The 15,311-nt window shown below is 38.7% G+C and overlaps 1 protein-coding gene across 13 annotated transcripts in view; it reads left to right on the top strand.

Moving 5' to 3' along the window:
- Positions 1 to 15,311, top strand: part of NFIA (nuclear factor I A) — a 368,371-nt gene that overhangs the window by 182,006 nt on the left and 171,054 nt on the right. For 12 of the 13 annotated variants that reach the window (XM_081816984.1, XM_081816991.1, XM_081816983.1 and 9 more), the window contains one exon: positions 8,176 to 8,241. The exons of the other annotated variant lie outside the window; for it this stretch is intronic. In XM_081816984.1, the coding sequence (XP_081673110.1) occupies positions 8,176 to 8,241 (66 nt within the window). The remainder of the gene's footprint in view (positions 1 to 8,175; positions 8,242 to 15,311) is intronic. 13 annotated transcript variants of the gene reach the window in all.

Genomic DNA, 15,311 nt, shown 5'->3' on the forward strand with positions numbered 1-15,311 from the left:
AACTAATCAGCATAGTCTAGCTCATAGTTCTGTCTCTAGTCTACTTTTGAGGTAGCTTCTTGCTGGTAAAGTAACAAGGAATTTTTTTTTCCCTGCTACAATTTGCTGCAGAGACTCATGGGAAATTCATTTGCATACATCTTGTTACAAAGACTGACTACTTCCTGGCTTAGACAAAGTGTTGCCTGATAAACAGACTTAACACACAAATGTCTGTCTGGAATAAACAAGCTGAGATTTACATTTCCATTATCAGAGATAATCTCTTTCCCAGTATATGGGAATTAAGAACTTTTTCTTTTAAACGAGGTCCATGATGCTGATGTTTTATACCAGCATCACATCATGGGTGAGTTGGGTCTGATTTAAAAAAGAAACAAAAAACCTAATTTGGATGGAGAGATTCATATTGCCATGGTAAATGTACATTTTTGGGGGGAGGGGAGACCTTACAGTTTTAAAACCAGGTTTCCTTGTATTATTTTAGTTGATCTCCGCAACAATCCTGTTAAGTTAGGCAAGATGGTAATTAGTGTCCCCATTTTACAGATGAGGAAACTGAGATCCAGAGCAGTTAAATTATATAGTTGAGATTTTCTAACACCTTTTTTATTTGTCATTTCATGCTTCTTTCAGTAGTAAAAAAAATGAATGCAAGAAAAGCTAATACTTAGCGTACATCCTGAGCTTAAATAGCATGGTTTCCCTTAACAGAAGTCATTTTGTTATTGTAATAAATTTCTTTATAGATATTCGGATACAAGAAAATAATGCACATAGATTGTAACTCAACCATGCATCATTTTCATTTGACACACTTGTTTTTATAACATGAAAGTATACAGGGAAATTTTCTATTTTAAGTTGTGTAGATGACTATGTGAGTAATCTTCAAGTATATATTCTCTGTTTAAGAACTCCACCAACTTACTGTTCCAATTAATTTCGTTTGTGAAAAAAGTGACTAAAAAGGGGATGTGATGGCTTTTTAAGCAGGTCTTTGTTTACACATGAGTGGGTGGGTGACCAGGTTGACTCAGTCAGTAACTTTGGAGTTCTGAATTGATCAACAGGTTACCATCACATTTCCTGTTGTGGGAAAAACAAAACTCAAAATGATTACCTGAATGCTATATTTTAGTCACAGACCCTTGTTGAAGAAAATGTAAGAAATTATAAATTTAGTATCGTGCTTGCAGATCATTGACTTCATGTAGAACTTCATTGAAAAAGCTGATGATTACTTGAAATCAGCCTCATGCAAAGACTGAAGGTTTAAGATTGAGTCATTTTGTCGTTACTTTCGGAGTGACTGAATTTGTCATTTTTAAAGCTTAGAAATGATCCCCCCTCACTGTCATAACACAATAGTTACGCCATTTTATTTTTTTTCTCAACGTGTTAAAACTGTATCATTCCACAACCTCCTCATGCACACAGAAAAATAACACATTTATGAGTAGGTGATAAGACGGTTGACTCACTCTTCAACCTAAACGGTCTCATCATCATACACAGTCCCGACTAAACAGATGGGCTCTGAATGCCAGCACTAACGCCAAAAACTCTAATTCCTGCAAATTTAATATTTCACAAATTCTTCTTAAGGAAGACATTTAAAAAAATTTTTTTTTCAAGAAAAAAAAATAGTAGTAACCTAGATCATGTAACACTCTTAAATATGCCCTGAAAATGCGATCCAGGGAAATGGCTAAGACGTAGATCTCCCCAGCAGCTGGGGGAGCCCTGCCACGTCACTGCTGCATGAACACAGCCTTCCCCCTCTGTCCGAGCCTGGATGAGAGGAGAGGCAGACCCACGTGTGCATGCTAGCCTAATTCTTTTGGACCGAGGGCTTTTCCTCTGCTCCATCTCCCCATCTCCCTTCTGGTGAAGGACTTGCTTGGCAGGCTTCGGTTACCGCGGTTACCACTCACGTGTGTGCGTGCACACACACACACACACACCCACACCCATGCAAACACTCCCTTCCAGCTTACTGGTAAAGTTGTAGCAATCAAAGTTTGTATTTTAAATCCAATCAAGATAACACTTGCCATTTAAAGGCCTGTGGAGTGTTTCCATTTTTAAAGCTAAGAAAACTTTGATGGTGTGACTCACCTCATGATTTATCTGTGTTAAAATCTAGGTTATTGTATGTTAATTTTTCATTAAGTGGGTCACAACTGTGTACATTAATTGACATTAAATATTGGTTTGGTTATTCACTGGGCTTAAAGGATTTTATCTATTCTCTGGAAAGCTAATAATAATTGAGTATATTTAGTGGCCCCAGATTGAATGATGGTATTATAAATCTCTGTTCTTCACCAGACCATGATGGATAATGTTAGATTTAGCTGATGGTATTGTATTCATCAGTGTTCACATGTAAGCTACAAACTGTATATACACATGTACAACTAGACACTGACATTCTGCATTCGTGAACAAAGGTTTTTCAAATAATTTCCTCACACCTCAGTCTTTAAGGTCATGGTGATACTGGGGAAAAAATAGATAATAGCCTTAAATATAAAAAATCTTAGAATATTTCTTTTGTAACTGTAGCTGTAATGACTAGTAAACAAATGTGACTATCCTAACCATTTGCCCTTCCAGATTTCTTTACTATCATAACACGTTGTGGTACTGGAGGGTCACAGTAGAGTAATTCTAAACCTTACACTAGCAATCAGGGGGAGAACTGTTTTTCCATCACAACATCATGGATGTCGGGAAAAAATGAATCTTGGTATGTTTTGGCCTCTTTTGCAAAGAACTCTGTCTTCCTGAACCATACAAAACGAAACTTACCTGAATCTTGAATATCTTTAAAGGCTGCAATTGTGGAGTGTAACTCTTAATTAGATTCAGAGTGTAATCACCCCTAGTCCTTATTTTCTTTTCTTCCAGAAATGCACCTAACTCTTCACTTACTTGCAGCAGAGTACTCATTCCTGTCCTTGCCTTTTCTTTTCACATCACAAACAACTTGAAACTCTTTTAGGTGGAATTTTCACTTTCTTTCATTTGACTAACTCATTTATGTTCCTGGATGCCTCTGGCTTTTTCATATCACCTTTACATTTGGGAGACTTAGAACTGGACACGGAAGTTTAACAGAGACTTTTAAAACTTCATTTTAGCCAAATCATAATGCAGGGAGGGAGGTTGAAACTTGGGCTGAATTATTTTTCTCGTGGAACCAGAATTCATCTTTTTAGGGTCCGTAGACCTTTGTTGATATCATGATAACTGAATAGGAATTACACTGGTTTGTGTCAGGGTGGGGGAAGGGTTCTTCACCATATCACCTCTGTTCTTCCTTTATCAATTGTTTACAACAGCAGTTGTTGGGATTTTGAGGCACCCCTCAGGTATCAGAATATGGCAGATTTCTCTCAGCTTTGTATTTTTTGAATGTGCGAAAATGTCGTCCATTGTTTTAGACTGCATGTTTCTGGGGGGCCTCCTCTGTGTCAGACACCATCCTCAGCCCTTGTTATTCCGAGGAGCCTCTTGTGGTGTGTCGGCCAGGGGATCACGGGAGGTGATCGTGCGCAACTGCTAAACACTGAGCAAGATTTCCCACCCAACGAACCAGAGGGATATGCCTGTCTTTCCCTTGCCAGGCCCCATGAAGGGGAACATCAAGCAGGAATAAAGGCCTTTTTTGCCCTCCTTCCTCATTTTGTGAGTCTCAGTCCCTATTAGGTATGACTTTAGTATGTTCTTTAATCGCTGGCAGTGGCCCAGTGTTAGAAAGCTGAAGGACAAGTTCATCTTTTTTTTTTTTTTTTTAAAGATTTTATTTATTTATTTGACAGAGAGAGGCACAGCGAGAGAGGGAACACAAGCAGGGGGAGTGAGAGAGGGAGAAGCAGGCTTCCTGCCGAGCAGGGAGCCCGATGTGGAGCTCGATCCCAGGACCCCGGGATCATGACCTGAGCCGAAGGCAGACGCCCAACGACTGAGCCACCCAGGTGCCCCGAAGGACAAGTTCATCTTATTGAAAATTCATCTCGTTTGAGTTCAGCAGTTAGTGAATCAATCCTTCATTGGGCCAGGCACCCTTGGAAGGTACTGGAGACAAGAGTGAGAAAAGAACTCTTTTCTTATGGAACTCAGATTCTCATAGGAGATCATTTAAGATCCCTTAGTATAAATCACACCATAAGAGATGGCTGTACAGTGAAGGGACTGGAGAGGAGAAAGCCGAGCACAGGGAAAATTAGCAACATTCCACCTTTGCTTCATGTCTAAAGAACATAAACTCCATGGAAGTGATGTCTATATTTTTTGCCTGCTCGGTTTTAACCTAATGACATGTTTTTGTCATTCTTCCCCTTCCCAGAGGGAGTGTTCTCTAAAAGTCCCATGCTGAAGGGGAGCAGAACTGAGGTTGGGGCAACTGAATGCATGGATAAGTAGCAAATCCAGCACAAGGCTTTTGTTCCTGCATTGCACAAGCTTATGGAAGCAGAGACTGATATGTAGGCATTAGGACTTATTTTATTCCTTTCCCCAGTGATTATACTGATAGTGAAATATCTTTGTCTGAGCACTCCAGCAATATAGTTGTAGGTGCCATAAAAATGCATAGATAGCTGGCTGCCCGTTCGAGTAAGAGGCCTCAATCCAGCCTCCTATATGCAAACCCTGTCTATTTTAGGTTTAAATTTCTGCTCATAAATTTTTTAAAAACCAAAAGAAACATTGCTTTTCAAGGTTAGGTTGAAGTCTAAGATTCCTTAAACCAAAAGCAAGTCCCTAGATGGGGAAAAAAAAAAAAAAAATTGATGACCCTAATGTACTTCCTCACAGGAGCATTTCCAACTCCATCATTTAAACACACTTTAAATAATAATCTCTTCGTTGTAATATACAGATCTTCTGGCTTTCAACCAGGGAACCAGAGGAAGTCATGCCAGATATAAGGTAGAAGCTATGAGATATGGCATCCAATTCCATGCAGTTGGGTCTGTTTTCTGGGGCCTTTAATTCTTTCAGGCGGCAATCAACTGACCCTGTGATGATTGTCAAAGAAAGGAAGCTATGAAGTTAACCTAGGCTTCTGGCAGATCTCTACCAAGTATAAAAGAGAAAAGTTAATTGTTAACCTTCATGATAGTGTTTCAATGTACACGCTTAAGAAAGCAATTGTTCACATATCAATTATGTATGGGTAGAAATTAATTTGCAATTCTGGTCATCTGGTTGACTCCATACTTAACAGTATCGGTGACCATTTGCCACAGCAGGGAACATGTCCATGCATCCTCAGCATAGAACATAGCCCCGGGACAGGGTAGTTCTGTTCCTTGTTGGTTCAAAGAAGAAACGGCATTAAACAGCCCAGGGTTGAAAGTAACTACGGAAATTTTTAGATCATTTAAATTTTCTTGTAGATCTTTGGCTCTGCCTATCCCTTACCAGGATAGTGTGTTTTAGTATGCTGTCCTCCGTGGATAGCAGTGTCTCCAGCTTTTGAATAAAACTGGAGAAATTAAATTCTGTTTTCAGTTTGGCTAGATGCCCCCCACCCCAGTGTGTGTATCTGAGCTTTCAGAAGAGTGCTGCAGCCCCTTTCGTACCAACTCTGAGTCTGTTTTTGCCTCTCAGTCATTTGCTGTTTATTTGCTTCTCTTTCTGTGGCTTGGAATTTTGAACTTTCTTTGAACACACCTACAGCCATCTTCTGTTGCTGTTCATGTCTTCTATAATCATGTTATGTTTCCGTAAAGGTAGGGTGATAAACCAAGTGTAAAAGAAAAGTCAAAAGAACAAAGAAGTCCACTTAATATATTATTAAAAACATCGTTTTGATCTCATTAACCTTCTTGCCTTAATATTAGTGGATAAATATCAGAAAAGTAATTGGCTTTTGTATATTTAGATTGAGATGAAAAATGTTTTTCCGTTTGTTCATGAAGAAGTGATTAATCCTGAAGATATTATACTAGAAGAAGAACATCGGCTAAGCTATCATATATCCACCAGCTAGATTTGCTGGTATTACAGCAACATAAATGTTCTATTTGGCAGAATTTTATGTATCCTTTTTGGGATGTCATCAGGAAGAATTTTAACTTTCCCTAAAACAAAATTAAGTATTTTTTTAAATTTTAATTATAAATATTAACGGTTTAAAATTTTCTAGACAAAAATAATAAAAGTATGCCTTTCTCCTAAAACATGTTGAAATACTTCTCAGACTATTTAATTTGTAAGTTTTAATGGCAAAATTATAGGATCTTTCTATAGAGAAAGAGAAGGTAGTCATTCCATATTTTTTTATTGCTCTAAAAGTAATATTAATTTATTGAGTTAAAATTTAAAATATGGACCAGTATGAATTTGCATTTCCCCCAATTTTCAGTGCAGGCTCCATATTTGATTTCAGGGATCATTCTGAAGGATTTCTCTCAAGTTTTTTTGAGCTATCATGCTTTTGTTTGTGTTTTTACTGTGGTGATCGTTACAAAATGATAAAAGCTATCACTTTGCCAGACCTAAATAAAAATTCACTTTTCACATCTTTTGTTATTTGCACTTTTGGATCAGCATAGAATATTTGCTATAGTCACCAGGTTAAGATCATCTGAAAATTTAAAGATAGATATTTTCCTTATAGTACTTCCCTATAATTAAAATCCTCATTTGCTTAAAAGCAGAGAGCCTTTCTTAAAGTAATAAATTAGCATTTCTTGACCTAGGGTCACTAGGAGTGCTACTTCTTTTTGCAATATCTCCAAGAAAGAGAATAATAATGCTATAACTCTGTTGAAATAGAAGTAATATTTTCAGTTTAATCACAGTTAAGTGTCATGACCTTTTGATCTTGCACTGAACTTCTTGCTGAAATGTGGTCAAATTTTAGCCAATTCTAACCCTGTGAAGCCAAGGTAAAGTTATTAGCCAGACTTTCCACAGATGTAGAGGTTTTTCTAAAAAATATTTCTGTTTGTTTGTTTTTAAACAATGTTATATACTGTTTCAAGTCTCAGGATATGTTTTATAGCAGGAAAATTTACCCTTGAAATATTTTGCCCGATTTTTGTCTCCTCCCTCCAAAAATGTCTAACTATGTTTACTTCTAATTCTGTGAGATTCTTTTGCTCTAACTTAATTTGGTCTCTCTTTTTTTTTTAAAGATTTTATTTATTTATTTGACAGAGAGAGACACAGCGAGAGAGGGAACACAAGCAGGGGGAGTGGGAGAGGGAGAAGCAGGCTTCCCACCGAGCAGGGAGCCCGATGTGGGGTTCGATCCCAGGACCCTGAGATCATGACCTGAGCCGAAGGCAGAGCTTAACGGCTGAGCCACCCAGGCACCCCAATTTGATCTCATTTTTAAAATTAAATGTTATTTCATCAAAAATGATCCCATTTAGAAATCAACTGAATTAAATTTTTTTTTTTTTTAGTTTGGAAATAATTGTATTTTTTAAGTAAAAAATAAATGGAATTCAACGCAGGTGTGCAGGAACCTGTTTTTGCAAACAAGTCCTCTTAGCAGCTCCCAAAGGCATCAGTACAAGAGGAAAATCATACTCGTAAAGTGGAGGAAACCTGTCCCTTTTCAGAAAGATGCCTTTGAGTGATCCTGTGATTTCAAGTGAATGCGCTGGAGTATTAGGACTCTCGTATTTAGTGGCGTTAGTCTGCATAGTATGTTGCTGTAGTAGAGAGCTAAATATCAACAGAACTTGTTACTGTTGTTTGGGTTGCTTTTATATACCAGCTTCAAAATATGTTTTGACACTTTATTATGTTCTGAATCAAGCTTCAGATGTGTGTAATGAAGGATGAAGTCTTTATCAGACTCTAGTGTATAAATAATGAAGAAGAGCAGTTTGGAAATGGTTTCTCTGTAAGAGAAGGGTTTCTGAAGAGTTTCCAGTTTTGATCTGGCGCAAGCCAGACGCCGCTGGAGGCACACCCAGAACGGAGCGTCCTCTCTCGAAAGGCACAGTCTGCTCCTGCCACTGCTTTTCTCCCCCTTTCTTATCTTCCTCCCACCCCCACTTTTTTTTTTCTCATTCATCTTGTCATTCCTATAATGTTCTCATTCCTAGTTTACATGCTGAACCTTTTGAGAAAGTCTGGCACCTCTGATCCACTTTCCCTCACAGACCCTGTAATTTTTGGCTGTATTTTTATGTTTTTCAGATTCAAGTCAATCTGAAAGTCCCAGCCAGCCAAGTGACGCTGACATTAAGGACCAGCCAGAAAATGGTAAGTTTAGTTGGCGGACTCTAACTGCTGCTTTTAGAGTCCAGCGGTAGCTAGGAGCCAACCAAGTACAAGGATTTTGGGGTCTTTCCCATGGGCAGCTCACAGTAGGAACAACTTTGATGACTCAAGGAGGTCTCTGGATCATTCGAGCAGCCCCAAGCCCTCCTCCATCCCGCTCCCAAACACCATCCGGGTACTCATGAGAACCTTAGTTCCCAAGAACATTGATGACTGTGAGAGGTAGGGTTGATTTCAGAACCTTCTACAGCACAAGCGAGGAGCCACCGCCTCTCTGTTTCATTTTTAGTTCCTTCTAAGGTGGCAAATGCCCCGCGACCTTCTGGTGATTTAAGGTCATTGACTGACAAATATTTTTATAACCGTTCAGAGCTCAACCCTTTCCTAAGTGCTTTCAGAAAATGATCTCTGCCTTTGAAGATTTTTCACTTTAAATTGTCTGAAGTAAAATAGTAAGGGTACGTGACAGTATTAAATTCCTAAATTGTGTAATTATACAAATTTTCTGTTGCAGAAACTTGATTAGCATAGAGTGCACTCTTTATATACAAATATAATAGTATCCAGTAAAGTACTAGATCCGTGGTATGTGCTCCAAGTACAAAACAGATTGTTATAAGTTGGAATTTAAGATGGAGTAAAACTATCAGTTTCAGTAAAAACTGAAGAGTGAACTGGCAGTCCCTATCATATACTAAACATTGTACTATGTACTTTCCCAGATATCATCTCATAAAATTCCAAAATGCTCTTCCTCAGTGATATAACTAAAGGCCCTAATGGGGTCTGCTATTTCTTACCTTTGTAACATTGAACAGGTTATTTAACCTCTCAAGGCATAAAGTTATTCCTCATCTTTAAAATAGTACAGTAATAATATATAATAAGAGCCTACCTGTTGAAGAGCTAAATAAGATGCACATATTCATATAGCTTATAAAAAATTGTTAGCTCTTCAATATTACTCATTATTTTTCTTGTCAGTATCATCCTTTACCATATTGGTTTTTCATCTACTTAGAATGACCTCATTCCTTTGGTCACTCTTTTGTTGTGCTATACATTTTTCCACTTTGATCTCCGTCTGATCTTTTGGAATAGATAAGGTAAACTGAATTATGTCAGAATTGTGGGATGGAGGATTTTTGCCACATTAGATATCCTCTCACTACATAATTTGTTTCATTTCCCAAGCCTGGTACATTCTTGATATCATTGCTGGATTCTGACATTAAATATGGACTCTCTGGCTATCCCCCTATTTATTCTGGTGTTTTAGTGGTATTTTCCTTATCAAAGTTGTCTCTTCAAAGCAAGCATAAGAAAAGAGAGACCCCTGAAGTCTTGTCTTTAGTGTCATAAATAGCTACATCTTATTATTTGTTGACATTTGTAAAGGGATAATTATACTTTAGTTTCATCCTTTATTTCCACCTGACTTACGGGTGATACCTTAAGTGTTTCATTTTTCGATCATACTTATATATAATCTGGCTGAAGTTGTGTCCAGAGATACTCATTTTATTCTCATTTCATTTTTAAAAATTGGTGGGCTGTACGGGTATGTGGTTCATGTATTTAGGGCTGGCCATCCCTCTAGCAGGCCTGCGATTCATCTGTCTTCATAAAATGGCCGACAAGCTGTTCACATGCAAATATAAATTGAGAGCATGAGAGGCCTGGCATGCCTTTCTGGAGCTGCCTGTAATACCGATATTGTGCATTTCCCATTCCAAAAAGCAACCAGGATCGAGCCTGGATTTTTCGGCCAAAGGCACAAAGATACTAGCCAAGTTCACTTTAACCCCAGATCACTTGGTGCTACCTCAAGGATTCACGATACTATTTTGGGGCTGAGTTGGGGGGTGGGTAGGATCATGTGAGTTCAAAGAACGTATTAATATCTGGGGGAGAAAGTAGTAAGTTCCTATGTTTCAAATGTCTATTTATTTCAAAGAAAAAGAAGTAGAGGCCACTTTGTCTTGGATGCCTCCAGTGGAAACAGCCTAGGGACACAGCAGGCTGCTCAGTTTCCTCTACCTGCCTTTTGTCAATCTCAGATGCAGTGATTGGAGGAAACGTGATTTTACCCCTTTTCTAAAGACACATAATCCCTAAAGGAAAATAAGTGAAGAGTTCAGGACCAGGTATTTACGTGCATTAGAGAACTTTTTAGTGTCCGTTTGACCAAGAGTGATTTTTTGCATTACCCAGGTTATGGACGATGAGTTCCTAAAAGGTTTTTGTTTGTTTGTTTCGTTGTTGTTTTTAAAAAGGCAACTCTCATAAATGTAGCAACCGAACTCTAAGAACACTTGGAATCTTGGTGGGTGAAGAAGTGACAGATTCTGGTCTGCAAATAAAATGGGAACGCATTACATCTTCTTCATGTATATATGTGAGGGGAAATCATATTCTTTTTATCCTAGCTCTTGAGGAGAAAGGTAATGGGAAACGAATGGTATTTTCCTAGTAAACCATGGAGAATGAACAGACAAATGGTAACATGCCGTTTCATCCAAAACCATAAACTAGGCCATGTAACTTTACCTAAAGTGGATGCAGCTGTTTCTTCCCTGTCCAGCTAGTCTGTTTTTTTCTGTGGAATTTTTGCTTTCTTTTCTTGTACTCCCTTAAGACTCAACTGTAAAAGAAAACAAATCTTTGTCCAATTAGAGTATTAGATGGGAATTTTGAAGGAGTTATTTGAAGCCCAGAGATAAAATACCAGAATCTCTGAAACTCAAAGTTGGTATAATATAATGATTAAAAACTCTGCCTCTAGAGTCAGACAGACCCAAGTTCAGATGAAATAATGGCTGGATGACTCTGAATAAACTACTGCCCCAATCTCAGTTTTCTTATCAGTAAAATAAGAATACTAAAAGAACATACTTCGTATTAAAAGGGAGAATATGGTGACAAACCATAAGAGACTCTTAATCTCAGGAAACAAACTGAGGGTTGCTGGAGTGGTGGGGGGTGGGAGGGACGGGGTGGCTGGGTGATGGACACTGGGGAGGGTATGTGCTATGGTGAACGCTGTGAATTGTGTAAGACTGATGAATCACAGACCTGTACGCCTGAAACAAATATAAGACATTATATGTTAATGAAAAAAAATAAAAATTTAAAAAATAAAAATTTTTAAAAAAAGGGAGCATTTGTACATGAAACAGCATCATGTCTGGTTCATAGTAAGAACTCAAAGAAAAGTAGCCATTATTACTCTTAGTTGAAGCTCCTATCTGTAAAGAGCATACATATTGGAGAGGCCAAAAGCTGGGAGATTTGGAATGGAAGGGGGATAGTGTCAGAAAGAAACCAAGACTTTTAGAGAGGTACCTTCTGTAGGTACCTACTCTGTTCTGAAATGTCAGATGTAAGTCTCCTCAGATCTGTCCATAATCTCCACAGTGCCACATCTGTTTCATTATGTAGACTGTTCCTCACATTCTGTTCACCTCCTAGGAGTTGACTACCACAGAAGTGATTCAGAGTTGCCAGAACCTTCAGAATGAGCATTCCCAGAGAAGGTGATTCTGGAAAGAAGGGGCCCCACCTAGATGGCTTTAATTTTAGCTGAGTCTTTCCTTGGCACCAACCACATAGAATCTGGCTTATTAAAAACTATAAGCTGATTAAGGGTCGGGCTCATGACCAATTCCTTTTAAAACAATCTTGCAGAGCATATAGCTCTGTACCTTGAACTTAGCAGGTACCTGGTATTTATTTGCTTAATGAATAGAATTAATAAGTAGATGAATATGTTCTCATTATCCCCAAATATTTTGCGAGTGTCTGCTCACTGTTGATTTACCAAGAGGTTTTTAAAGAAACAAATATCAAAAAAAAAAAAAAAAAAAAACTGGAGATGCAAAAAAACTAATTTGGGTGTGGGGGAGAATTGCACATGGACACGTGGACATACATGCACAGATAAGACTGATAGTGCTGGGAAGCCAAAGCCAGAAGCTATACTAATGTCCACAGTAGATCAAGTTGTACCTCTGCCCCTCCCACATGAGCAGGTGTGAGCGAAGACATGAGATAACCATCATGTTAGCTTATGCTTGCTTACCACAGGCCATGAAATTCTGACAGAGTTCTCAGCTCTGACTGGAATCATGCATTTAATTCTTCTGCATATTGCTGAAACCCCTTTTCTGGCTTTTCAAGAGACTCTGAAGGTGATAAGCCTTATTTGTTGGACTTTGACTTAGAACATCTACTCAAACCACCTTCATGAATTCCCGAGAGGTACTTGAGCTACTGATAACAGTTTTTTGAAATGACTGCTCGGTATTTACGGGACCTGTGAACAGTCCCCTAAAGCTTGTGTTCTGTGGTGCATCAGATCAGTCATTAATGAGGGAAAAGCTCATGTGATAACCCTCCTACTTAATTCAAGTCACACTTCTGTAGGGCCACACCGAGTCCATGTCTGAGGGAATAGCATCGTCCAGCATTGGCGCTCTGAAAGTCCCCTCCCCGCTGGGACTCGCTGTGAAAACACCCTTCACTGAAAAAAAGAAAATATGGGATTCCCTCGCTAGAAAAAGAAAAGCTGTGTTCACATGTTTTTGCCCCCTCTGTTTACTCTCTCTCATCACCTGCACCCACTACTGTGAAAAGCCTCATCTTCATGGTTTTTAAAATGTGGTATTTATAACAGGAAAGCAGAGTTGGTATTTGGATTATTTCCTTTAGGCTTAATCGTGTTTGTTCTTCCTCATTTATCTGGTGGTCGCCCATATGTTGGTGGCGTAAACCCTCAGATGGGCCTTTGCAATCAGTGGAAAGCCATTAATCATGATGCTTGCCCCAGATTTTGAAAATTTCCAGCTCTACCTGCCAATCTGAAAATCACCCTGGAGAATTGTTTGAGTGTGGCTCTCCTGGTCAGGGATATCGTTTGTGTCATTTCCATCTTGTATCGCTACACTAGATACTGTTGCTAAACGTTGCTAGACGAAAAAGGAATGTACTCCAACCACAATCACATCTCCCTAGTCATCCATTAACTCATTTCTGTGAGCATTTTGAATATTTCAATACTTATGAAATAACTTTCAAAGCTACTGACTTGCTGACTTAGGATTTATGTGTGGGATCCACTTTGTAATTTGGGGGGAGATAAGAGAACTGTCAATTTCTACTTCTCTTATGGATAAACACTGTTTTATCTGATATATGCTCTTAACGCCTTGGAGGCCCTATGCTTTAACTTTTTTTCACTACGTCCTCCAATATATGGGAGGTATATTGTAGTGTTACAATATCAATACATAGCATAAAGGCAGAATAAAGTTCGTAATTCCAAACCCTAAGAATTGTCTCTTACTTACTGCTGGTTGGACTGCCCATTTTAAGAACCAGTTTGATTAATGTGTCATTTTAGTTGGGTCATTTTAGGAATTTTGGAGTCAATACAGCCTTATAATTTGCACTTTCCTGGGAAAGCAGGAGCACTCTAGCACCATTGACTTGTAAATACAATTTATTAATATTTCATAATTTGCGTGAGTTTCTTTGACAATTACCTAGCAACAGTTATTCTCGGTGTTCATTCAAAAAACACTGCAGGGACAGACACAGCAGAGTGACCACCAGAATAGCAGCAATAATAGTAATGATCAACATTCTAAACCATGTAATGGTCCCAAATTAGGGAGACGTTCAAACCTAAATGCCTTCTGGCTTCCAAATCTGTATAATTAAATTCTACCTGATGAATTTTCAGCAGTGCGATGGAGCTGGTCTCTCTCCTTTAAGAGACTAGAGAACCAGCGTTTGGTTTGATCTAAAAATGTCATTCTGAGACCAGGTGAATTGTGCTTTCTTAAATATTGTTAGCAGATGTGACCCATCATTATTTGCAGAGGCTCTTTAGAAATGCCTCCAGACAAAGGAAATTCTTGGATCTTGCCTTTTGAAAGATGAGGTACCAGGTGAGGCTGCAGGCTCCCCCACCCCCGGACCCCCACATGCATCCTGCAGTGTAGACTAGGTTGAGCTTTACCACAGGACCCAGTGTCATTAAGGAGCTCTTTCAACTGAAAAATAGGGAGGAAATTTGTAGTCATTCTTAAAAAGTAGTTTTACTTCACACATTATGGGTATTTTATTGTCTACATACAGAGGATAACTAGCTGAATAGACTTTAAGTGGTTGGCTAGTGGCCAAAATAGGGAGTGTTTTAGACCCACGTTCCCTGATGTCTAAATTCTCAAATAGACTGGATGGGTGGTCTAGTTCAGACATCTTCCCTCCTCCACCTCCCCTCCCCCCCCATCCCTCACACACAAATAGTTACAGAGGAAAGAAGAAGTAAAGGGATTTCTTTCTGGTCCTCAAAATTATTTGTGCCTGTAACTCTTGTCCCAGGAGACACGACCATTTGAGTGCCTATTAGATCTCACATTCTAAGTAGAAAGGCATTTTTAAGCGTTGATTTATAATTTATTTGGGATTGTGTAAATCTGTCCATAGATCTTGATTCCAAAAATGTGAAGCAATACAATTCATGTAGTATTGGAACTGGGCTCAGAAAAAAAAGCAAATGGGGAGCCGTCATCAAATCACAGTGTGGTGGAAGGTACACCTGGTGTTTGTCTGCAGCTCCATCTGCTATTGTTCGGTTTTCCCTGTGATCGAGCCCGAAAAACTCTGATAGGACCCTTTGACAGAGAAGGACCCTAGAAGGACCTGCAGGGTACTTTTAATGGTCACTTTCGCATACCTCTCCATCAATTAGAAATCAGCTCGGTGAGCTATCAGGGAGGCTACTTCAGGTCAGGAATAGTGTATGAGCTTTCCTTGCCACAAATAATAGGATCTGATTTGACACTGGAGTGTGAATTTGTTGATTTAAAGCCTGTACATTATTTTTTGAGAAGGAATTATCCTTTTGTGGATAATATTAGAAAACTGAATGTAATATAAATAATTTATTTGGGGATTTGGAGTCACTAATCCAGATTGATTAGTTGTCTGCCACAGAAATGCATGTGGCCACAGGATTTTTGGCACCTTTTCTCCCTACAGCTTCC

This window comes from Leptonychotes weddellii, chromosome 4, assembly GCF_054177405.1.
Source record: "Leptonychotes weddellii isolate Sample4059 chromosome 4, ASM5417740v2, whole genome shotgun sequence".
Lineage (NCBI taxonomy): Eukaryota > Metazoa > Chordata > Mammalia > Carnivora > Phocidae > Leptonychotes > Leptonychotes weddellii.